Source organism: Danio rerio, chromosome 2, assembly GCF_049306965.1.
Source record: "Danio rerio strain Tuebingen ecotype United States chromosome 2, GRCz12tu, whole genome shotgun sequence".
In the NCBI taxonomy this organism is placed as follows: domain Eukaryota; kingdom Metazoa; phylum Chordata; class Actinopteri; order Cypriniformes; family Danionidae; genus Danio; species Danio rerio.
The window spans coordinates 210,001-235,000 of NC_133177.1; the positions used below are offsets into that span (position 1 = coordinate 210,001).

Genomic DNA, 25,000 nt, shown 5'->3' on the forward strand with positions numbered 1-25,000 from the left:
TTTATTCTGCGCTGCCCCTGGACATTTATTCATAGACTGCCTCATCAAGCCCCACGTATAGTGTTGAATCCTGATACCCAAATCATGTCAGTGGTCGCATCAGAGTATTCTGCATTACAGGATGTCTTTAGTAAATGGGCAACCCCTTATCTTCCATCTCATCAGACATGGGACTGCACTATCCAGCTGCTGCCTAGAGCACAAGGCTATGGAGGAGTGTGTGGAGGACTTAATCATCAATCTCACTGCCTGCTTCCAGGTTCTTCATTGTGGGGAAAAACAATGGAAGTCTCCATTATTGCATTACATTTACATTTTACATTTAGTCATTTAGCAGATGCTTTTATCCAAAGCGACTTACAAATGAGGACAAGGAAGCAACTTACACAACTATAAGAGCAACAGTGAATAAGTGCTGTAGGCAAGTTTCAGGTCTGTAAAGAAAGTATAAGAAGCAAGAACATTAGTAATTTTTTTTTTAATTAGTGGAGGAGCCAGAGAGGCAATTGCAGATTAGTAAGGAAGGTGGAGACTAAATAGTTGAGTTTTTAGTGGTTTCTTGATGACAGCGAGTGACTCTGCCGTTCTGATGCAGTTAGGGAGTTCATTCCACCAACTGGGCAGATTGAACGCGAGAGTTCGGGAAAGTGATTTCTTTCCTCTTTGGGATGGAACCACGAGGCGACGTTCATTCACAGAACGCAAGTTTCTGGAGGACACATACATCTGCAGAAGTGAGAGCAGATAAGAAGGAGCAAAGCCAGAAGTCGCTTTGTAAGCAAACATCAGAGCTTTGAATTTGATGCGAGCAGCAACTGGCAGCCAGTGCAAACAGATGAGCAGTGGAGTGACATGTGCTCTTTTAGCTTCATTAAAGACCACTCGTGCTGCTGCGTTCTGAAGCAGCTGAAGAGCATTAAATACCACACACTGAACTCCCAGGTAGTCCAGTTGCCTTACTTACCGACTGGAAGATGTAAAAGACAGCTTTCGTCAACCCTTTTGGTACTGCAAGTACCAGGTCATGCTGTATGTACTCTCCATCTTCCCAGCCATCTTTCATTATGCAAGGTGTTTTGTGAGTTCCTCCCTTGTTTTGTTATTGTCTTTATTGAAGACATCCTGATTAACTCCCTTAACTTGGCCAAATAGTGCCAGCACATCACAGCGGTCTTATAACATCTTTGCCTACAAACCCTTCTGTGCACAGATGACAACCTACTGGGACACCCAGGCAGTAGAAGACCCTCTGGCTCCTGCAAGCTTGGTATTGGTGGCACAGTGGATGCCAGTGGCCAAAGATGTCATCAGCTCCATCCGTCCCCAACATCACATAAGGGTATCAGGAGCCTCCTCTGGAGAAGACTGTAATCTCAGGCAGTCACCACAGCCACCTTCCCCACCTGAATCCTAATCAATCCGATCAAAATCGCCTGCTTACATTTTTATCGCACCTCTGCGCTCCCTCATCAGTTCCTTTTATTAACAGTCACTCTGCTCTTACCCAGAGTTTGATCTACGGTTCACACCGATGAACTTACCTGACTCACCCATTGCTACTTACCTGTTTGCTGTTGTTGGTTCTTTGTGTCCTGGTGCCTTTGTCTCCTGGTCTCATTGTTTTCTGTGTTCTCCTAGATTAATACCACTACCTGCACACAAAGACTCTAAAATAAGCAACAGGCCAATAATGATTACCTGCTCCACTCAGTGCGATGTTCAGACCTAACTTTGTTAACCGCATCAGCTAAACTCTCCCACTCTATTTTTTTCTTTTGTTATTAATTCTGGAGGACAAACTTGCAAATAAAACAGTTTTTCTCTGGTCTACCTCCGAAAACAGCACCTCACATTCGCATTCTGTTCAAAGTTCCTCTTTTTGCTTCATTTTGCCGTTACTTTTTCGTTGGGTTTTGCCAAAGTAGAGTCATTAGCATATTCATACGGGGGAGGAGGCAGGGAGGGGTTTTGTGCTCGTGCATGTTGCGCTCAGTTTCACGTTCATTCAGATGTACAAACAGAATATGCGCGAGATTTGGCGTACGCAGTGTTTCATACATCTGAATTTTTTTTCTGTGTTTTAGTATGATTTCCACGCAAGTCTTCGTACATGAGGCCCCTGGTCTCTTGATTTATCCTGTCTCCAGTCTCACTGTGTGCATGACTACAGCAATGACACCCAGTTTTTTTTCCCAAGTAATGTGTACCATTTTCCACCTTTCCCATCATTTCCCTTCAGTTGAAGAACATTGAGAATTTAATAAGATCATTACTAATGAGAATGTTTAAAATAATAATTTTAATTGTCACTTATTGTGCTGTGTGCTTTAAGAATATGTTGTCCTTAATGTTTTTTTTCGGGACTAAAAGCAAGCTGAAAAGAAAAGTGAATGATGTGTGTAAACAGCAGAAGTGATTTCCTCCATGTTTAGGCGAACACACTTTCACTTTCATGCAATGAAGATAATGCACAGAGGAAAGATGACTGTGGAGCTGCATTTTTCACTGGTGTCTAAACACCAAGAGCTGTATGATAAACACAACAGCAACAACAATGTCAGCAGGAGGACATTATTATGGAGAGTAGCAAACATGATTTAATACTGAGTTTCATTTCACTTTTCTTCCATGACATGTACAAGCCTTAACACTGACAATACATGACAATAAACCATACATTTGCTTTTATTTTACTATGTTTGTGGTCATTATTCCTTGCTAAGCACAAAACAAATAACACACATTACACATACAGTACCTGCTGAATTTGAAGGTGAGGCACCATTTCCAGTTGACTCAATCTCATTTTCAGACTCGGATCCATCACTGTCCAGCAAAAGTTTCTCTATAACAGACAAAATTATTAGGCAACAACTTTTGAATAACATTCAACAATTGTCTATAACTAATGCTGGTGTTCCCGGTAATAACACGGGAATACTTTACCTTGGGGATCAATCTGGATTTCATCCAAATTCTGTCCTTTAAACTGTGAAAGCTGTCCTCGTTCCATGGCCATCAAGACTTTGCTAATTTTTGCTAGCTGCAATGTGCCTTCAGGAAGTCTGTAATATTGCCTGTGGACCCTGATGTCATGCCCTAAAAAATCTGCGAGGTTATCCATTTCATTCTCTTTTAAGTTTAGCACCTTGGACATAGTGGCCATGTGCTTTCGCAGTTTGGTGGAGGACAATGCCTCGGGGTGCTTTGCTCCACAGCTTTTTGCTATGTTACGAATGACGTCAGATCCTCTGAAGAAAGTGAGAGCTTGGGGTCTTCCGAACATAAAGACGTTCTCATCTGGCACATCACAGCTGCGGCGAGTCTTCACCAACAACTCCATTGAGACGACCATATTAGGAGTGAGTAAAATGGGGACTTTTCTGCCACGTTTTCCTCGGACTTCGATTCTTTGAAAATGACTACAAAGTGACTTCTCTAGATCGGACAGAGCAAGCTCAACATCCGGATGAGTTGAGGATGTGTCCCTTAATGTAAACGAATTAAGTGACATCTTAGACACCTCTCCTTCCCTTCTTCGATTAAATAGTATCACCTGACAAAGCGTGACTTTGGCAAGTTCTGCCCAGTGCTTCATACTTTGTTCTTCCTCAAGTCTTGCTTGATATGCCTTACTTTGGCAGTCAAGATACTGATGCATTTTCTTCACATCTTCCGCAAACGGAAGAAGCTGTGGACAGTTCCATTTAACTTCACTCAAATTACGAAGGGCCTGGGATGACACACACTCACTCCATTTAGTGTCACATATTTGCTTGAAGGCTTGCACGTTGCTAAGACTATTCTTATCATCTGCCATCATGGCATCACACTCAATAATGCTGGCCATCTTCTTGAGGTTGTGCCCTAACTTCAGTGCTAAAGATGGTGTTTTAAATGTGCTTGTCTCTTCGTTCAAGCCAGCTACACTGTGAACTGCTTGAATAACATAAGGGAAATTAGCTGGAATAAAGAAATCAGACACCTCCTTCAGCTTACCATTTTTTTTCCCTTCGAGGACAAGACGTCCAGTTTCACGCATTTTTTGCCTGATGTATTCATGCTTCGTAACATCATGGCCATGCTTATTGAAGAGATGTTGCCCTAATTTCAGTATGATTTTCTCTTTGCGGACAACATGGGTTATCTCATCGTCATGCATATCAAGCACCATTTTCCAAAACCTTTCACTTATACTGTCTGGAACAGGTTCAGCATATGAGCAAAGTGACTGAACATGAGTTTTCCCTGGCTTCATTTTGTTAATTTTCTGGCTCAGCTGGCATCTTTGCATATGCCGCCATAGCGATTTTCTCTTCAGATACGCTAAACAGTTAATGCAGTGCAAATAATCACTTGCATTTACTGGTGCAGTGGATTGTTGTTTAGGAATCACCGTTCCTCTTTCTTCACTGAGTACCTGAGCGTTATGACATCGGTTCCCCTTATTCCTTAACAAACTCAGCTGTATTTTTCGCTCTTTAGAGCCTTTCGGAAAAGCAATCGCTCTTGCCACCTCTGGCTTATCTTTATGTTTAGACTCTAGGTGACGTGCGATTTTACTGAATGGTTTGAAGCAGAATAGGCAGTAAAACTTTTTGTTATATAGTCTGGCTCCATCTTTTTTTTTTTTGAGCATCATGACATTCACATTAAGATTATTGGGTGAATGTGATTCTTCATGTTCTCCTGATGAAGAAGATTGAAGTGAAGTGTCCTGTTTGTCAGATGCAGAGGATTGTGAAGGAGACGCACGTCTTTTTTTACATGCTGGAACATTTGAAGTTGACTTTACCTTTTTCTTATTATTACTTATCTTTTTTACTAAACTCTCTACTTTTTCTGAAGTGTTACTGTCAGACTCTTCAGTATCTGGCACGTAATCATCCTCACTGATATCTGATCTTGATGAAGATTCTTCTGAAGCATAACCAAGTATTTTCTTGTTAAGCTACAAATAAAAGCCACAAGTTAGAAATCAGAAGTGACAAGACCAACGACATCTTAAAATTATGTGTATATCTGCAGCCACTGAATCGCTGGTAGTCATGACAGGCTACCAGTTTGTAACATTTTAAAAATATATATCTTATTTTGTGCTAAAAAGAAAAAACTGTGTTTTCAACCTTTTGAGGCTAAGTAAATAGAAAACAAATACAATTTTTGGGGTAAACTATAACTGTGGCTCACTGTCTAGACTGCATACTAAACACAGTGCTGAAATCTGGCACAGGTGCTCTAGTGCATGCTAACACACTACCAAATTTGGGGGCCAATTGCTGACTAGAGAGCACTGCAAACTGAAAATAACAAGTTTTGATGGCATGGTGAAAACACAAATCATACTTAACATAAGACTCACCAATCAAATTGAATCATTTAACACAACTAACCTTTGTTTCACACTTTGAAATCAAAAAATAAATTTTCTCGCGTTCCTCATTTAAAGTTTTTATATACGCCTTCATATAAAAATATCTAAATGCGTGTATGTGTGTGTGAGAGATCGACGAACGAGTGCTCACTTCACTGCTCTGCAGATGCTGTGAACGGCTGGGTATATTTATTTTGGAGATAATATAAAATATGTTACGTACATACGTTGCTGCTGTTACGTACAAATTACGTATCAACTCAACACAATAATATCATATTACATCTAGACAAAATAGCCTAAGCTATATTAAATTAATTTAAAGAAATATTGTATATAATAAAAACATTAAATAAATAAACCAATATAAAATAAAAGCTATATCAATTTAGGTATATATAATACATATAAATTAATTGGTTTCAAGCCATTTTTAACTTTCATTTTACAAAGGCCTATCTGGAAAAAAAGATATTTTCTAAAAACAATAAACAATGGAGGAGTTTTGAAATATTATTTATAAAGTATTTGGAGATGATGATATTAATCAAATCGTGCAAACAGAGCATTTTTGGGTGAGCGAAAGCAAAACTACCTTCTTCTTGTTTTTTATTATGGCTGGTGCGCTCGGTCATCCCTCTGTTAGTGGCGAGACCACTCGATGCACGATGCCAGCAGTCGGCCAGCGAGTAAACTAATATAATGAATAAATATACATAGGCCTATGCGTATACATCATTTAATGCATTTAATAGGTTTGCATTCTGCACTGCGAGTCATTGGCCTGACAGTGGAAACGCGACATAATTTCAGCCTCACTGCTCAAGCTCTCAGACTATTGGCTCAGCCCGGCCCGATAAAAGCCCTGGCTCGCACTAGCCCAACAGTGGAAATGTATGGAGCTAGATTTGTTTCTTTATTATTCAATCAAAAATATTTAGTTTTAAAGTAAAATTAAGTATGTTGTAATTAAAGAATTAAAGATTTCAAATAAAAAACACTTTTATTTAAAAAACTTATGTCAATGATAATAAAATATTTTGGATTGCAAAAATAAACACTTGTCCTATTATGCAGTTACCACAATTTTCATTGCATACTCATTAATTTTGCTCTCTTTTCTGCTGTCTTTTATTGCACATCTAGAATCTTTGCTTGCAGGTTGAAATATTTTGCTTGTGAGTTGAAAAGTTTTGAACCCTTGAATGCCGGGGTTAAATTTGTGTCTTTATTACTCAAACAAACATATGAAGTTTGACCAAAACTAGGTAGAATGCAATTAAAAAATTAAAGATTTAAAATAATAAAAAAACATTTATTTAAAAAAATTCACACTACAAAAAATAAACTATTGCCATGTTATGCGGTTACCACCAGATTAATGCACTGTGTGCTCATTTATTTTGCTTTCGGTTTTGTTTAATTTTTTGCTAATCTGAAATTTTTGCTTTTGAGTTGAAAAGTTTTGCGAGTTGAAAACTGCAGCTCAGTGGGCGGGATCTTCTGAAACACCTTATTCTATTAGTCATCTTGATTGAGGTCACCGGTTGGCCACGCCCATTACATTTTCGCGCGGTTGGAATGGACTGCCTTGCCTTCTGTGACAGGAGCGAGCTATGGTGAGCAGCAGGTCTTCTTCAAGGTAGGTTAACTGAAACTGTATAATAACTTGTGTATTACCATACATATTTCCCATCTAAATATGTTACGACTGCTAGTATTAAACTCTGTCTAGTCAGTGATATTTTTGATTTCTCTCGATAAACTAACATTAGCTGTCGGCCATCAGTACTGTACAGTTGTAAAGGGCAACGCAAGGCCAGTGTAATTTGGAAAATATACATTGATGTATTATTAAAGTCAGGCTTTTTGTCTGTAGATGATGGCCAGGTGTACAGTAGGTCTGCAAACAGACTGGGATACATTCTCGGCAACCATTAATCTTCAGTTAGTTTCCAGACAAAAGCTACTGTGTCTTTGAACTGGAGCATCATATTTATTCTCCACTGTTAGAAAATGTAGTAACTCAGTGTATGTATATTTCATTACAAACGTGACAAATATTTATTTAGTATATTTCGTTTCGCATATAAATGTTAGTTCATACATTAGTTAACTTGAATTAATTATGAACAGGATATCTGTTAAGCAATAATTAATCTTTGTTAATGTTAACTAAACATATTAATGCATAAGTTAAAAAATGATGGTGAACGAGTTTGTTTAGCATAAACTTTGGTAACGTTAACTTAGTCATGTTCTATTGTATCTCCTTATATTAACAGCTTGATGTAATTAGCCAATGTTTATGGACAAATACAATAATGTATTTGTTCACTGACTAGATAACATAACTAAATAAACAGCATTTATTCAGTAATACTACATTTTTGTTAACGGAAACTTATACAAATAGTAATGTTACTTAATGCAGCAAATACTGAACAGCTCACATTCTTCAACAGGCATGTCATTCATGTTTGTAGACTTTTAACTAACATGATTTATCTCTAGCAAAGCATTAGTTGAGGGAATTAGGAACATTGTTGTAAAATGTGCATTACTTCAACACGCTACATTTGTAAACTGACTTACCACTAACCCAACATTATAACTGATGTGTTACTAACATCTTTGGGTTTATTACAAAGCAGTAATTAATGATTTTACTGGATATATGTATATATATATATATATATATATATATATATATATATATATATATATATATATATATATATATATATATATATATATATATATATACATATATATATATATATTAAGAACAATTATGTTAGTAAAGAATTAACGTTGGAGAGGTGCACACTTCATAATAAGCTTTCTGATTTCCTTAAAAAATGCTCAGTTACTGAGTGATAAACCATGTTAGTAAAGAGTTTGCAAATGTTAGTAACACAATATACAATGTTGAAGTCGTTTTGAAAAGTAACAGGGCAGTTTGCAGGTTATCTTCGCTATATAATTTGTTTAGGCATTATTGCAAATATTTGGTCTTTAAAGGAACTGGTATAAATCAGTTGTAAAGTAATAAATGTATTTATAAAACAACAATACATAGACACGAGAGATATGTGGATTATAAATATTACATTAATCAGAACAATTTTCTCATCTGTTTCTTCAATTTATCCTTACAGGTTGATCACTCAGTCTTAGCGGGCGTAAAACATCTGCTTTGACTCCTCCGATGTCCACATCTGGGCTGACTCCACAGACGTTTACATCTACACTGTCTTAAATCAACGAATCAACATCCACAATGATTCCACAGGCGTCTCCATCTGCATTGTCTACTTAGACATCAACATCTGCACTGACTGACCAGACATTTATTCACTAAACTCATCAATCACCACCTGATGTGTGTTGAATTATTTTCCGGAATTGTGTCGGATTTCGACAATAGTAGATTTTGACTTTTTATAAGTGATTTTAAATGTATTTTTTTATACATTTATTGTTTCCCTTTCTGGAATTTATTTTGCATTGAAGAAATATAAATGTTTTATTTTATTTTATTAATTCAGCTAAAATATTTCCCAGCTGTAGCTTTTAATAACAAAAATACTGTTACATAAATGGTATAATACACTTTACTGCAGTATAGTAAAGCACTATAGCATGTGTCTGTATAAATTATATTTTTATGTGGAAGACATGTGTAGAAGATACATTTATTTAGTAGTGCATTTGCCAACATATACGTATTTTTATACGGTATACGGTTTAAGTAATAATACAGCAGTAGTAGGGATGTTAAAAAATGCCTGTCAGCTATAATTTAACATAAAATCGTGGCAGCGACCTAAATCTACCTTTTAAAAATGAGTTTACAGTCCATCTCATGTATATATATATAACGTTTTCACGCGATTGTACTGGACTCCTTTAGTGACCAGAGCGAGCAACAGGTCTTCTTCAAGGTAAGTTAACTGAAACTGTATAATAACTTGTATATTACCATCCACATTTTCCTAAACTCTGTCTAGTCAGTGATATTGATGAATACTCTCGATTGACTAACATTAGATGAAATATGTGCAAGATATATATATATATATTAGATATATATATATATATATATATATATATATATATATATATATATATATATATATATATATATATATATATATATATATAAATAAAACAATACATGTGTTCAAAAGTATGTGCACAGCTGAGACGTGCACAACTGTGTTCTCCATCGCATCTGCATCCAGATTATATTGGTGGACTTACAGCTAATCTGACTGGACAGAGTTTAATACTAGCAGTCGTAACATATTTAGATGGGAAATATGTATGGTAATACACAAGTTATTATACAGTTTCAGTTAACCTACCTTGAAGAAGACCTGCTGCTCGCCATAGCTCGCTCCTGTCACAGAAGGCAAGGCAGTCCATTCCAACCGCTCGAAAATGTAATGGGCGTGGCCAACCGGTGACCTCAATCAAGATGACTAATAGAATAAGGTGTTTCAGAAGATCCCGCCCACTGAGCTGCAGTTTTCAACTCGCAAAACTTTTCAACTCAAAAGCAAAAATTTCAGATTAGCAAAAAATGAAACAAAACCAAAAGCAAAATAAATGAGCACACAGTGCATTAATCTGGTGGTAACCGCATAACATGGCAATAGTTTATTTTTTGTAGTGTGAATTTTTTTAAATAAATGTTTTTTTATTATTTTAAATCTTTAATTTTTTAATTGCATTCTACCTAGTTTTGGTCAAACTTCATATGTTTGTTTGAGTAATAAAGACACAAATTTAACCCCGGCATTCAAGGGTTCAAAACTTTTCAACTCACAAGCAAAATATTTCAACCTGCAAGCAAAGATTCTAGATGTGCAATAAAAGACAGCAGAAAAGAGAGCAAAATTAATGAGTATGCAATGAAAATTGTGGTAACTGCATAATAGGACAAGTGTTTATTTTTGCAATCCAAAATATTTTATTATCATTGACATAAGTTTTTTAAATAAACGTGTTTTTTATTTGAAATCTTTAATTCTTTAATTACAACATACTTAATTTTACTTTAAAACTAAATATTTTTGATTGAATAATAAAAAAACAAATCTAGCTCCATAGAAATGCGGCTAATGACTTGTGATGGCTTTGGAGAGTTTAGATGTTGAAAAATACAGTTCTATGAATCACTAGTGGCTGCTTACCTTTGTCTCTTCTTTAGCACAAGCTGTCACCTCATCCACTGCAAATTCTGTCACAGATGACAGGAATGTTATTCAGGTTGACAATGAACAATGCCAATATGGCTGTTCATACTAAAGTAAAACATTCCTTTCAGTAAAACTTCAATACATTTTTGGTTTGTTTCCTTGTACTAGTTACAGTTCTAAAACCCTTAAAATAAATATCACTATAGGATAACAAATCCAGAAGACTTAGCAAAAGCCTTATCAACAACACACAGAACACTTAAAAAATAATGTCTATGTTTAGTTAACCATTAAAATAATGCACGATTATGCTGGATATTTCTTTTTTTTAAAGGTTGTGCTCTAACAAAGTTAAACTCAGGTTAGTCTGGCTCAAAAAGTGGAGTATGATTCTTATATGTAAGGATTATTTTAAATACTAGCTAACAGGACAATTCATGATCTCAACTTTACCTGTGCATCCAGAGTATCTGTCACTTTTATCGCCCTGCAAGCACAAGTGTGATAATCAGTCAAACATCATGCTCTAACATTACCTTATACTGTCATTACAACTGCAATACTGTAGTTTAATTTGACAATAATTAAATATTCAACACTGTAAAATAAGACTAGACATATTCATGACATTTGACTGAAAATTAGCATTTTTTTAATCTAGAAAACTCCCTTATAAAACTAGAAATATTGTACTGAATTAATTTAAATTGTCTCTTGCATTACTGAAGAACAACATTCCTATTTTTGTGGATAAAGTAAATAGATTTTGCCTTGCCAGAGGCCTGCTGCACGTGCAGGCCGCTAACGTTAACAATAACAAAAATGATCAAAACATCTTGGTAAAAATATGCAGCCTGGCAAGAACATGAATTCAAACAATATTTCAAAAGTAAACGAAGATTACACGTAAATGTACGCAAATACAGTAAACGTTTAATGTACAGTTAAATTGCAAAATCTCTTAGCAATTCCAACGTTTGGCTTAAAACGCGATCGTAAGAATCTAACTTTAACGTTACAGTTAAAGTTACCCTAACTAATATTATTGTCAGTTTGATACATTAATCTGTACTTTCTGCAAAGCAGCTTCGAGATTATGCCGATTATCAAAAGCGCTTGAGACATAAAATAACGCGATTTTTATTATATAATATAGTTGCAAACAATACATAAACATAAACATTCGAATATATTGAAGTGATCGTACAAATCATAAACTTACCTGTCCTTCAGACATGTTGACGTCTTCGCGCCTTTACTCACAGCATCCTCTCTGACCCTGTCCTGCTGTGTCGCAGGTGTGTGTGTGTGGGAGGGGAGGGGATGGTCGCGGTGGGGACGCAAAATCTCCGGTCACGTGTAATGTCACACACTCTCCCGCGCTGCTTTAGCGCGGGTCGCCGACTGAACCGCGGTCTGGCGCATGCATACACAGCGGATGGCCTTCAGCAGCAATCCAGCACTGACAGCTCTAATGTGTCAGTCGAACTTTTACTCGAAATTATTCAGCTTATTACCCGAACATATTTGCTCTAACTAAATAAATGCATTATGGTTAAAGGGAATTTTAATAGCTTAACGAAAAAAAGTTATAATTAAGATACAAAGAACCCCCTTATTATTAAATGCTGTATTCTGACAACACATAAATAAATGGATCCCATTTAGAACTATTAAAGAATTCACAAAAAAAAAATTCATTAACTATTACAAACACTTGTAATAAATAAAGGCATTCAATCCTGCTGTCAGGGTGTAAATAATACAACATGTGTTTTATTATGTTTCCATTCATTCATTCATTCATGTTTAGTCCCTGATTGGGGTCGCCATAGCGGAATAAACTGCCATTATGTGTCCATTATGTTTTATTATAATACCAACATTTGGTAATTTAACATTTTGGACCACATAAATGTATTAGATGTGATGTATTGACCATGCACACCTACATACATCCATTACTTTATTATTAAAAGGGAATAAACTACTTTTTATTACAACTTATCTGAACATCATTATCAAAACTCTTTAATATGTCCAGTCAATTTAATATGAGCATGTAATACCATCTAACTACATCTTTATGGTATTCTTTAAGGCAAACAGGCCTAAATAAATGCAAGGCCCTTAAAATGGTTTGTTCATCTTCAACTACTGATACCAGCACATCACAGGCCTATCTAATAGAAAGTGTGGCAAAATGAAATGGTTTGTGGGAATATTCCTGAGCAGGTATAATAGCTTACGTGATGGTAGCTCCAGAGAGCCTCACAGCACCTACACTGCTCTTAAAGAGAGTCTAGCAGCAGAGCGAGTGAAGCAAGAGTGTGGAGGGGTTGTTGCTGGATCAGATACGTTTGTGGCCGGAAGTTAACGAATATGATTTATATTATCTATTAAATTACCCAATAAATAGTATTTCATTAATGTCTACAACCACCCTAACCGTCACAGTACTGTAAAAATATAAATTATTGTTATACAGTGTCATAAAAAATGCTTCTGTATTGATGTGTATTTGCAGTTCCGGCCGGCCTTGTATCCTATCTACACTTTACTGTGTGGAGGGAGAGAGCTGACATCTAAAGATGGCCTCATACTGTAGGTCCATGAACCTGATTCTTCCTGCTAGTTTCAAATTATTTCAACACAACACCAGAAGTAACTGAAGTTGTTTACTGTTATTAATGTGTTATTTAAATGCACAGTTTACTTAGATACTTAGAAGTGATTGAAATGAAAGGTGTAAAACAGAACAGAAAGTGATTCAGAGCTGTTGTTCTCCTTGATGTCCTGAGAAACAGTCTGTATTAATTTTGAAGCTCATTAACGGCATCCTTAAAATAAAAGCAAACTATCTCTCTTTTCACACTTAGTTGTAATGTTCTAGACAAGATCTGAAACCATGTCAGCACTTCTGTTGCTACTGCCTTCTCTTAAGCTAGATCCACCTTTAGGATGGCATAAAAGTGTCTTCCATAATTTAATACTCCCATAATTCTTGAAAGAATATACAGAAATCCTTAACTTAGAAATAAAATGTTTTATGTATGTAAATCTACTGTACATGTAAATTCCCATAGACTATTGTGATAAAGAGACATTGTTCATTATTTCCAGGATTTATGTAACCCTTGTGAGGGTAAAAAACCATAACGATTTGGTCCCTGTAGACATTTAACATTTGGAATCACAGAAGTCAATGTGCTGCTCTGTTTATGGCAGAAGCCCATCGTGTCCAGGCACCTGATGTAAGAAGTACTGGCCCTCTTGAAGCAGATGCTATATCCATTAACAGCTCTGCTAAAAGGACTAAGCTAAAACTTGTGTACTGTGATGACCGGTCCTGCACTTTGGCCTTTTTGCTGCTCCTTGTGTAACGCAGACACTATAGCATGCTTGAATCAGCCATTGCCCCTATACTTGCTCATTCCCTATAGCAGCCCTGTCTTGATGCTGGAACAGGTTTTTAAACTTTATTCAGATCTATTTATTTCACATTGTTCACATGCTTAAACTTCACAAAGACAGATGTAGCCTACTGTAGCCGACCAATTCAACCTAACAGTAGGTCAAAACTTAATTTTTTGACCCATGTTTATTAGTAACATGGTTCAGCCGGGCCAGGTATATTCTGTTTATGTTCTGTGTTCTCGCATCATTCATTCTTCCAAGCTAACCTGGCTATAGGTCTCCATAAGGACACAAGTCTGTTCTCTGTGTTCTCATTTACAATCAATAGTGATTTTCTCATTAAAGTCTGAAGGAAGAAATAAACCCTGTGTTTATTTTAATAAAATGTAGGCTAATCTAGGCAAAGCCAAACTTTAGTTTTTTAAATATAGATGCATACAGTAATACCATTGCATATGAACTGAGTATTACAATAAACCACACTAAAATATTTTAACCTAAACTGGTAATGTATTAATGCAAGAGTGAAATACTGGCTATGCTCCTTTTGATTTATTTATCAATAATGGATATTTATATCCTGAACACATAATGGATATTTGGAATCTGTTGTTAGATCTACAATAAATTGCATAAAGAGCATAATTTTTTAACATATCTAATATATTCTAATCAGTTGATGCCTTGTAATGTAATGTATTAAATAGTTTTTATGCTGGTCCATCAACAGTTAATGTAATAATTGAAGACAAGTAAGGGGGCGCTATAGAGTGGAGACAAAGTGACACACTTTTCCAGAACAATGACGTGGTGGGGACTGCAATATTCTGTGTGACCCCCAGGGGCGCATAGATACACAGTCACACAGAATATTCTCTTGAAAATGATCCCCAAGAGGACATTGGAGAAAATGCATGGGGTGTGTTCTAACACCATTTGGGAGGGGCTAGTGAGGCTTTGCCCGTGGGGACCTCAATTTAGGTCCCCACGGTGACATGAGTCCCCATGAGGCGGTGTGCATTCAGGTTTAAGTCCCCACCGGGATATAAAAACAAGAACACACACACACACACACTTACACACACACACACAGACACACACTTAAACTCACACACACACACACACACACACACACACTTACACTCACACACACACACACACACACACACTCACACAGACACACACTTACACTCACACTCACACACACACACACTTACACTCACACACAGACACACACTTACACACACACACACACACACACACAGACACACACACACACACACACAGACACACACTTACACTCACACACACACACACACACACACTTACACACACACAGACAGACACACACTTACACTCACACACACACACACACACACACACACACACACACACACACTTACACACACACACACACAGACACACACTTACACTCTCACACACACACACACACACACACACACTTACTCTCACACACACACACACACAGACACACACTTACACTCACACACACACACACACACACTCACACACACACACACTTACACTCACACACAGACACACACTTACACACACACACACACACACACACACTTACACTCTCACACACACACACACACACACAGAGACACACACTTACACTCACACACACACACACTTACACTCACACACAGACACACACTTACACACACACACACACACACACTTACACTCTCACACACACACACACACACACACACACACACACTCACACAGACACACACTTACACTCACACTCACACACACACACACTTACACTCACACACAGACACACACTTACACACACACACACACACACACACAGACACACACACACACACACACACACAGACACACACTTACACTCACACACACACACACACACACACTTACACACACACAGACAGACACACACTTACACTCACACACACACACACACACACACACACACACACTTACACACACACACACACACACAGACACACACTTACACTCTCACACACACACACACACACACACTTACTCTCACACACACACACACACAGACACACACTTACACTCACACACACACACTCACACAGACACACACTTACACTCACACACACACACACTTACACTCACACACAGACACACACTTACACACACACACACACACACACTTACACTCTCACACACACACACACACACACACACACACACACACACAGACACACACTTACACTCACACACACACACACACACACACACACACACTTACACACACACACACACACACAGACACACACTTACACTCACACACACACACACACACAGACACACACACTGACACACACTTACACAAACACACACACACACACACACACTTACACAGACACACACTTACACACACACACCACACTCACCGATCTCCAGAGTCGCTGTGTGTTGTCCGGGAGCGCGCTGGCGGTGATGAGCGTGTGCGCGAGCGGCAGCAGCAGCCCGAACAGCAGCGCGAGCCCGGTGCGCACCGGCAGCAGGCAGTACGCCACGAAGGTGAGCAGCAGCAGCGGCCACACGCCCTGCTCCGGGCCCGCGGCGCGCGACACCTGCGGGAGCGGGCAGCACGGCACCGCGAAGGTGAAGCCGAACAGCAGGCTCAGGTGCGCGATCTGCTGCAGCTGCGTCACCTGCAGGTACTGCACGTTAGTGACGATGAAGAGCGAGATGAAGAGCACGGAGTGCACCGGGTGCGAGCCCTGCGCCACGGAGAGCCCGGTCCCGGACAGCAGCAGCTCCAGCAGGCTCAGGCTGCAGGACAGCAGGATCAGCACCGACAGCGCCTTCAGCGTGGCCGTCTGCTCCAGCTTCAGCCGGTACCGGCGGAACAGAGCCTCCAGCTCCGCGCAGTCGAACTCGTCCTCGCAGGCGATCGTCCCGGGCGGGCAGTGGCTCCGGCGCCGCCGCGTCTTGACCTTCTGGAACGGCGTTTCGTCCATAGCAAGCGGGCCATTCACGCGTCGGGGCGCCGCGCGGTGCACAGGTGGCGAGGCGGCGGGGCGGCGCGGTGTGGCATCACCGGGGCTCAGGAGCTCTGGAGCGGACGCACACGGAGATCGACTGAGCTGGAGCGCGCGCGGCTCAGACTGGATCACGCATGCGCTGTGCAGCTCCGCTAATTCTGCTGATTGACACAAGCGGAGGATCTGCTGTCTCTCACTGACACACACACACACACACACACACTCCTGTGACGATCTTTGTTAAAGAGACAGCTCAGGACACACTCATCAGTCTCTCTTCATTTCCTCTGGTTTGAGTTTATTCTGTTGAACTCTGATGGAGAGACTCTGAGGAATGCTGGAAACCTGTAACCGCTGACTGCTGTTGGTTGTTCCTATTATGTAAGTCAATGGTTACAGGTTTCCAGCATTCATTCATGCATTTCCCTTCAGCAGGGTCAACACTGTTGTGTTTAACAGAACAAATAAACCACCTGAGGGAAATGAGGAGCAAATGACCAGTCATGAGTGAACTGTGCCTTTACATGTGTAGTAAACCCATCCTCCTCTTCATCATCATCATCATCATCATCATCATCATCATCATCATCAGAACACTGAGCTTCAGGTAAAATAAACAGGACAACACAACAGCTGTAGTGTTTGACTGAGAGGTGATGTAGAGGCAGAGCTGCGCGTGTGCTGCTGCAGTTGTTGTGGGGTGAACAGTGTTTCACTCTAAACACCTGACATTAACCTTTGACCTGAAGCTTTTCTTACAGGTGCAGTGTGTGCGGGTGACACCCAGTGGTTGAGCTCGGTATTGCACTCCTGGATCATCAAACACAGGCGCAGGTTTCCAGATTGAGGATTTAAATCTTGTTCTGAATGAAAGCAGCGGCACGCTATAGAAGGATTATTCTCCATATTAAAAAGAGTTGATGTCCTGATCAACAGCTGAGATTGATTTATTAGAAGCGGCTTCCATTCCTCACAGCTGAACAACAGAACACTGACACTGCTTCAGCTAAACTGCATGTAGTGTGTTGTCAGGACACGGGTTACAGTGTGACCTGCTCTCATAATGTTTACACTCCTAATGTTTATATTATTTTCTTATTAATAACCTCATGAGGAACTCTGAATCTGCGTCTCATTTTCAGAATCCGCCACTGTCCACCAGAGGGCGCATTTCAGTCACGGACGCATGCTCTGAGAGTCTTCTTGACTGAATGAATGAAATAAGCTGTTTTCCACCATCTGGCAACCTGGGGGGCTGAAATATAATTGGCTAAACTGGCAGTGGGCGGGTTATAACAAAACAAAGGCAGCCTTTCCAGCACGTAACGCACACACTCACAGCAGAATATCTGACTTCAGCATTGTGTTTCAGATAATCAGGAGTGTTCACTGAACATGTTTCTGAATATCTGCACACACATGAAGCTGATGATGATGCAGAAGAGGCAAACACACAGCACCTTTAACGAATGTTACTAGTTTTGAGCAATTACTGTGTGTGTGTGTGTGTGTGTGTGAGTGTGAATAAATCCTCCGCTGTATAAACACTGCTGTGATGTTTCTGACAGCTCTGAGACTGAACAGAGTATTTTTAGCATCTCTGAGGAGGAAAAGAGGAAACCGCAGAGGTGAATCTGTAGGAGAGAGCAGACAGGTGACACACACACACACAACCACACACACATGCACACAATCTCTCTCTCTCTGTCTGTCTTATTATTTATTGTTTTGCTTTGATAGAACACACACACACACACACACACACAGTCTTGTTCAGTGTTTAAACTCAAGAATGCCAAACTCCAGGAGGCGCTGATCAATACTGTGAATAAATCTGAACAATGTTTGAACTAAACCACGAAAACCCGTCAGCTGCAGCTCACACTCATCAGACACCAGCAGAAACCTGCCTTCAGTGTGTGTGTGTGTGTGTGTGTGTTTCTGATGCTTTATGTGACTGTGACATTGCACACACACACACACTCACACACACACTCACACACAGAAGAAGAGCTTAAAGTGGTAAAAATAACCTGAGCTTTACTGCGGCGCTGCTGCGGTCACTGCAAGAGGATTAGAGATTCCCTCGACTGCTTCAGTCTGATCTGATGACAACACACACACACACACAGATATGCAGTCAGGTCCATAAATATTTGGACATGGACACAGCTCCAGCATGTCTGTCTCTGTACAGAACTGAACTGAGGATGTGCTTCACCTGCAGACGGTCAGCTTTACTCTGAGGGTGTTTACCAAAGAGTTTCTGAAGGAGAAGAAGTGGCATGTTACGCAATGGCCAAGCCAGTCCCCTGACCTGAATCCGACTGAGCATGCATTTCACTTGATGAAGACTAAACCGAAGGGGAAATTCCCCAACAAGCAGGAGCTGAAGACAGAGCAGAGGTCTGGCAGAGCAGCAGCAGGACTGAACCCAGCGTCCGCTGATGTCTCTGAGCTCCACACTTCAGCCTGTAACCCACTGCAGAGGACTTGAACAGAGCATTACACAGTGAAAGTTATGATTATTATCCTGTCCCATTACTTTTGGTCCCTTAACAAGTGAGAGGCAGATCTGCACCTGCTGTAACTCCTGCAGCGTTCAGCTGATGTGGCTGTAAACCCCTCAGATTATGTCCAGCGCTTTACTACAGATACAGCCAGAGCAAGACTCTCTCCAGAGGAGGAATCATCACAGGGCGAGTGTGTGAAGCGTGCGCAGTAAATGTGTGTGTGTTTGTGTCGTTGGTGAGTTTATGGATCGTCGCTGTGGTCATTGTTTGTGTGGCGAGTGTGATGCGACGCTCCGTCTGTCCCTCATTTACATATAATCAGATCAGCACACCGTATGAGATGATGATGATGATGATGAACACCACTGAACACACTCATCATCTGCTGTCCATAAACCAAAGACTTCAGTGACCGACACACACACACTAAAACAATCGACATCATCAGCGAGAGCAGCAGCTGTGTGTGTGTGTGTGTGTGTGTGTGTGTGTGCAGTGACTGTGAACAGACCGTGTTTGTAATTAGTAAGGATTTAATAGAGATTAGCTCACTTCAATCTGACAAATGAGACCAGAACTGCCACACACACACACACACACACACACACACACACACACACACACACACCTTGGTGCTCAGTTTACAACAGGCAGTATGACGTATCACCATCAGACTCAAGAGTGTGACACACACACACACAGTTTTGCTGGTGGTAATCACACACACACACACTGAAGTTGTGTTGTTGGAGTGTGTGTTGTTCTGATCAGAGCTAAAGACTGAACACACACTGACAGGAGTGCGTGTGTGTGTGTGTTTGTGTGTTGACAATGTGTTTGGTTCATTTTCTGCACTTTAAGTGTGTTTGTTTGGGGATGTTTGTGAGTGTGTGTGTGTGTGTGTGTGTGTGTGCATGAGTGTGTGTGTGTGTGTGCATGAGTGTGTGTGCTGAGGAACAGTGTGTGGGATGCTCCGAGCTGCGGAAATACACTGCTCTTTCTGGAGAAGCACAGATACAGACAGGGCGAGGGGTGATGTGGAGGCAGACACACACACACACACACACACAGGCTGGCTGGCTGTGTGTGGATCGGTCTGCAGCCAAACACTGACAGACAGCAGGATTGATGGAGGATATAAACAGCAGCACCTACAGAAGCGCACAGCCGGTGTGTGACGGACCAGTGCAGCGCATCTCACACACACACACACACACACACACACACACACACACACACACACACACACACACACATACATACATACATACATGAACACACACGCATACACATACACAAACACACACACACACACACACACACACACACACACACACACACACACACACACACAGTGTGATATGAGATCTGCTTTATTGATTGGTCTTTAATGCTGGTGAATGTTCAGGAATGATCAGAAGGCAACAGTAAAGCACAGACCGACTGTAAACACACACTGATGGAGCTCAAAGGCACAGGAGAAGCTTCCAGAACACACACACACACACACACGTTTCCAGTTGTGTCCGTCTGAGATGAGCGAGATCTTCAGTCTTCAGACTCGTGAGGAGCTAAAGCCACTGGAAGAGTGTCAGCACAGCGGCCCGAGAAATGAAACCTGCAGACAAACACAGCACACATCATCATCATCATCATCAGCTTCATCATCATCGTCATCGTCATCGTCATCATCATCATCATCATCATCATCATCATCAGCTTCATCGTCATCGTCATTATCATCATCATCATCATCATCATCATCAGTACAGCAGAGGTGTCACATTACTGCTGGATATTGTTAAACTCAACCCTTCAGATTCATTCATTCACATCACATTAAAGAGACCTATTCTCACCCTTTGACCTGTCTGCAGAGTGTATGTGTGTGTGTGTGTGTGTGTGTGTGTGTGTGTGTGAGCTGAGAATACACACAGATAGTGTTCTCCAGCTATCTGAAACTGACCCTTTTAGGCTCTGATCCTAATCGTGGTTTTTTAGCTTTAAATGCAAATGAGATTGTGCTCTTTTCAGAAGAGGGCGGAGCTACAGACACCTTGATCTGATGGAGTGTTTGATATTTGATATCTTTGATATTCCCTCTTTGTCGGAGCATTCTCTGTAAATCCTAGAGATGGTTGTGCGTGAAAATCCCAGTAGATCAGCAGTTTCTGAAATACTCAGAGCAGCCCGTCTGGCAGCAACAACCATGCCACGTTCAGAGTCTCTTAAATCCCCTTTCTTCCCCATTCTGATGCTCGCTCTGACCTGCAGCAGATCCTCTTGACCATGTCTACATGCCCAAATGCAGTGAGCTGCTGCCATGTGATTGGCTGATTAGAAATGTGTGTTAATGATCAGTTAGACAGGTGTACCTAATAAAGTGGCCGGTGAGTGTAGATCTGAGGACTAACATATTAACTTTATTTAAACTTCACAGGGACTTTATACAATCTCCTTTTGAGCTCAGCAGGACAAAAAAAACACTCAGACTGGTATGAAGCAAGTAAATGAGGACAGCATTGTGTTCTGAGTGAACTACCCCTTTACTTCTGACGGAGGGATGTGTGATGAGCTGACCTGTATCGGGGTGTGTTCACTGTGGGTCGAGTGTTGAATTCGGCCACTGGAACGCCACGTGATGCCACTTGAGGACCAAACATGGCCGCCGGATACACCACTGCTGCAGTGCCCACCTGCAGACACACACACACACACACACACACACACACACACACTGAATTTATTTCATGATGTCACAGACGGCTGCTTCTCACTCAGGGCTGCTGTTTATGCTAATGAGAGAGAGATGGGCACTAGTGGGCGGGGCTTTCCCCCTCTGATGACACGTACAAAGAGAGAATGCCAATCACAGAGTTTCATTCAGTCTGATTATAAACAAGCACAGCTCATTACTGTGGACCATCACAGGCTGCTGGAGATCTCCACACACTGGCTAACGCTAGTTTTGGGAATCCCCCCCAGGTGATTATGCTAACACTGGAGCATCAGTACGTGCAGACACTGACCACCAGACACAGGTCGCAGGTCTCCAGCTCCTTCTCCACTTTAGTGAGGATGTGCGAGTCCAGCGTCTCTCCAAACCAGACCACATGCGGCCGCAGGAGCCCATCACACGCCTTCTGCTCACACCTGCGGAGCACACGCGCATCAGCACACGCTAACACCCGCTGACAGAGTAACTAGCATCTGACTGACTGACAGACACTCACCTGGGCAGATCCCGCACAGGTATGAGCGCATCAGGAACACCAGGATCAGGAGAGCTGAGGGGAATGAGCGCGCACACACACACACACACACACACACACACATTGCGAGCATCATTCACACTGAACAGCAGCACACTCTGGGCAGAGTAGCTCACTCTGCAGAACACCAACACACACACACACACACACATTGCGAGCATCATTCACACTGAACAGCAGCACACTCTGGGCAGAGTAGCTCACTCTGCAGAACACCAACACACACACACACACACACATTGCGAGCATCATTCACACTGAACAGCAGCACACTCTGGGCAGAGTAGCTCACTCTGCAGAACACCAACACACACACACAGGGTTGCCAGGTCCAAGAAAACTGCACATCTGTCCACACTGGCATGTGGAAATCAGGAATACTCCCGCCCATAATTCACTTCATTCATTGTAAATAAACAGCTGAAGCGCTCAGTAATATGGCAGGGGTTTATTATGTATTTATTTAGAGGGCGGCACGGTGGCGCAGTGGGTAGCACAGTCGCCTCACAGCACCCAAAAAAGCACCAGTCAGAGGCTGCATTTATAAGAAGTCTTGCTGTAGATGTCTGACAAAGTGTTTTACAGTACTTTAAAAATACCAAATACAAGACAATAAAGTATTCTGATACAAAATATTAACCCATTTTCACAAACCCTACCACATACAAACTACATAATATACATATTTAAAATACATCTGTCATATATACTGCCCATCTCTGCTGCCCGTGTTGGCGTGGGTTTCCTCCGGGTGCTTCGGTTTGCTCCGGTTTGCTCCGGTTGTACACAGCGGATGCCCTTCCAGCTGCAACGCAGTACTGGGAAACACCCATACACACTCATTCAAAAACACACACACTCATACACTACGGCCAGTGTAGTTGATCAGTTCCCCTATAGCACATGTGTTTGGACTGAAACCGGAGCACCCGGAGGAAACCCACACCAACACGGGGAGAACATGCAAACTCCACACAGACTTGAACCAGAGACCTTCTTGCTGTTGGGTTAGGGTTAGTCGTGCCCAATGACAAGTCAAAGCCCACAACAGACATGAAGAGCAGCACATCCATCATCTCTCTCTCTCTCTCTCTCTCTCTCTCTCTCTGTCTCTCACCCTTTCCCCTGCAGTGATGGGCAGATGGGGCTTCTATGATTGGCCTCCACATTCCCACAGCTCAGACACCTGGTCTGAAACACATTACCTGCAGAAACACACACACACACACACACACACATACACACACACACACACACACACACTAGAATCTGGGACTTGAGCAAATACACTCAATCTGGCAACCAAGACATGAATAGACACAAGGTTTCAGCAACATGTTGGCATATGTGTGTGTGTGTGTGTGTGTGTGTGTGTGTTCTGACCGTGGACCTCCAGCAGGCGTGTGGACCCTGCGCGTCGGTGTAGTTCATCGATGTTCTGTGTGATGACGACGAGCGAACGCTTCTGTCTGCGCAGACGCTCCTCACACTCGGCGATGGCCCGGTGAGCAGCACTCGCACGCGCACGCAGAGCCAACTCTCTGCGGTAGTGATAAAACTCCCACACACGGCTGGTGTGACGAGAGAAACACTGCGGCGTCGCCAGATCCTGACACACACACACACAGAGACACAGATACAGACACACACACACACAGATAGACACACATATATAATAACACACATATAGACACACATATCTGTGTGTGTGTGTGTGTGTGTGTGTGTGTGTGTGTGTGTGTGTGTGTGTGTGTGAGACCTGTGTTTTCCAGGTCCTCCAGCGTCCCTCAGCTCCTCTAATGCTGGGTATGCCGCTCTCCGCACTCACTCCTGCGCCGGTGATGATGGCGATGTGCCGCGCCTTGGAGAACACCTCACGAAACTCTGCCATATCTTGACACACACACACACACACACACACACACACACACACACACACACACACACACACACACACACACAATGTTTGCAACATCAAGCAGTATAACCAGCAGTTTATTTAGAAGTAAAAGTCTATAATAAACAACAACACTTAATAATGAAGAGGGGCGGGGCATATAGTAGCCCCTCCTCTTTTTCAAAACAGCCAATAGTGTGTCGTTTTTCTCACAGCTCAGCTCATACTTCAGTTTCTCATCAAATCTTCTGACCAATCAAATGCTCTCTAGGGTCAGAATGCCCCGCCCCTTGTTCATTGATG

The 25,000-nt window shown here is 41.2% G+C and overlaps 3 protein-coding genes across 8 annotated transcripts in view; all 3 read right to left on the reverse strand.

The window, feature by feature from the left end:
• Positions 1 to 11,856, reverse strand: part of si:dkey-38n4.2 — a 14,840-nt gene extending 2,984 nt beyond the window's left edge. Inside the window, exons 1-5 of one of the 2 annotated variants that reach the window (XM_073921861.1) lie at positions 11,804 to 11,856; positions 11,035 to 11,068; positions 10,576 to 10,622; positions 2,947 to 4,951; positions 2,759 to 2,845 (exon numbers count right to left, since the gene is read on the reverse strand). In XM_073921861.1, coding sequence (XP_073777962.1) covers positions 2,759 to 2,845; positions 2,947 to 4,951; positions 10,576 to 10,622; positions 11,035 to 11,068; positions 11,804 to 11,818 — 2,188 coding nt within the window. In that variant the 5' untranslated portion in view covers positions 11,819 to 11,856. The remainder of the gene's footprint in view (positions 1 to 2,758; positions 2,846 to 2,946; positions 4,952 to 10,575; positions 10,623 to 11,034; positions 11,069 to 11,803) is intronic. The other variant, XM_073921862.1, reaches the window with a different exon arrangement.
• adcy1b (adenylate cyclase 1b) overlaps positions 1 to 18,575 on the reverse strand; it is a 55,011-nt gene extending 36,436 nt beyond the window's left edge. For 2 of the 3 annotated variants that reach the window (XR_012388840.1, XM_073920200.1), the window contains exon 1: positions 16,419 to 18,575. Coding sequence is in view for 2 of the 3 variants with exons in the window: in XM_073920200.1 (XP_073776301.1) it covers positions 16,419 to 16,991 (573 nt within the window). In the remaining variant the exon portion in view is untranslated. 3 annotated transcript variants of the gene reach the window in all.
• Positions 18,576 to 20,885: 2,310 nt separating this feature from the next.
• The window catches only part of LOC100536119 (NAD-dependent protein deacylase sirtuin-5, mitochondrial), a 5,305-nt gene continuing 1,190 nt past the window's right edge, over positions 20,886 to 25,000 (reverse strand). For all 3 annotated transcript variants that reach the window (XM_073922022.1, XM_073922025.1, XM_073922033.1), the window contains exons 3-9: positions 24,560 to 24,693; positions 24,184 to 24,409; positions 23,918 to 24,005; positions 22,762 to 22,815; positions 22,558 to 22,681; positions 22,109 to 22,224; positions 20,886 to 21,146 (exon numbers count right to left, since the gene is read on the reverse strand). In XM_073922022.1, coding sequence (XP_073778123.1) covers positions 21,077 to 21,146; positions 22,109 to 22,224; positions 22,558 to 22,681; positions 22,762 to 22,815; positions 23,918 to 24,005; positions 24,184 to 24,409; positions 24,560 to 24,693 — 812 coding nt within the window. In that variant the 3' untranslated portion in view covers positions 20,886 to 21,076. The remainder of the gene's footprint in view (positions 21,147 to 22,108; positions 22,225 to 22,557; positions 22,682 to 22,761; positions 22,816 to 23,917; positions 24,006 to 24,183; positions 24,410 to 24,559; positions 24,694 to 25,000) is intronic.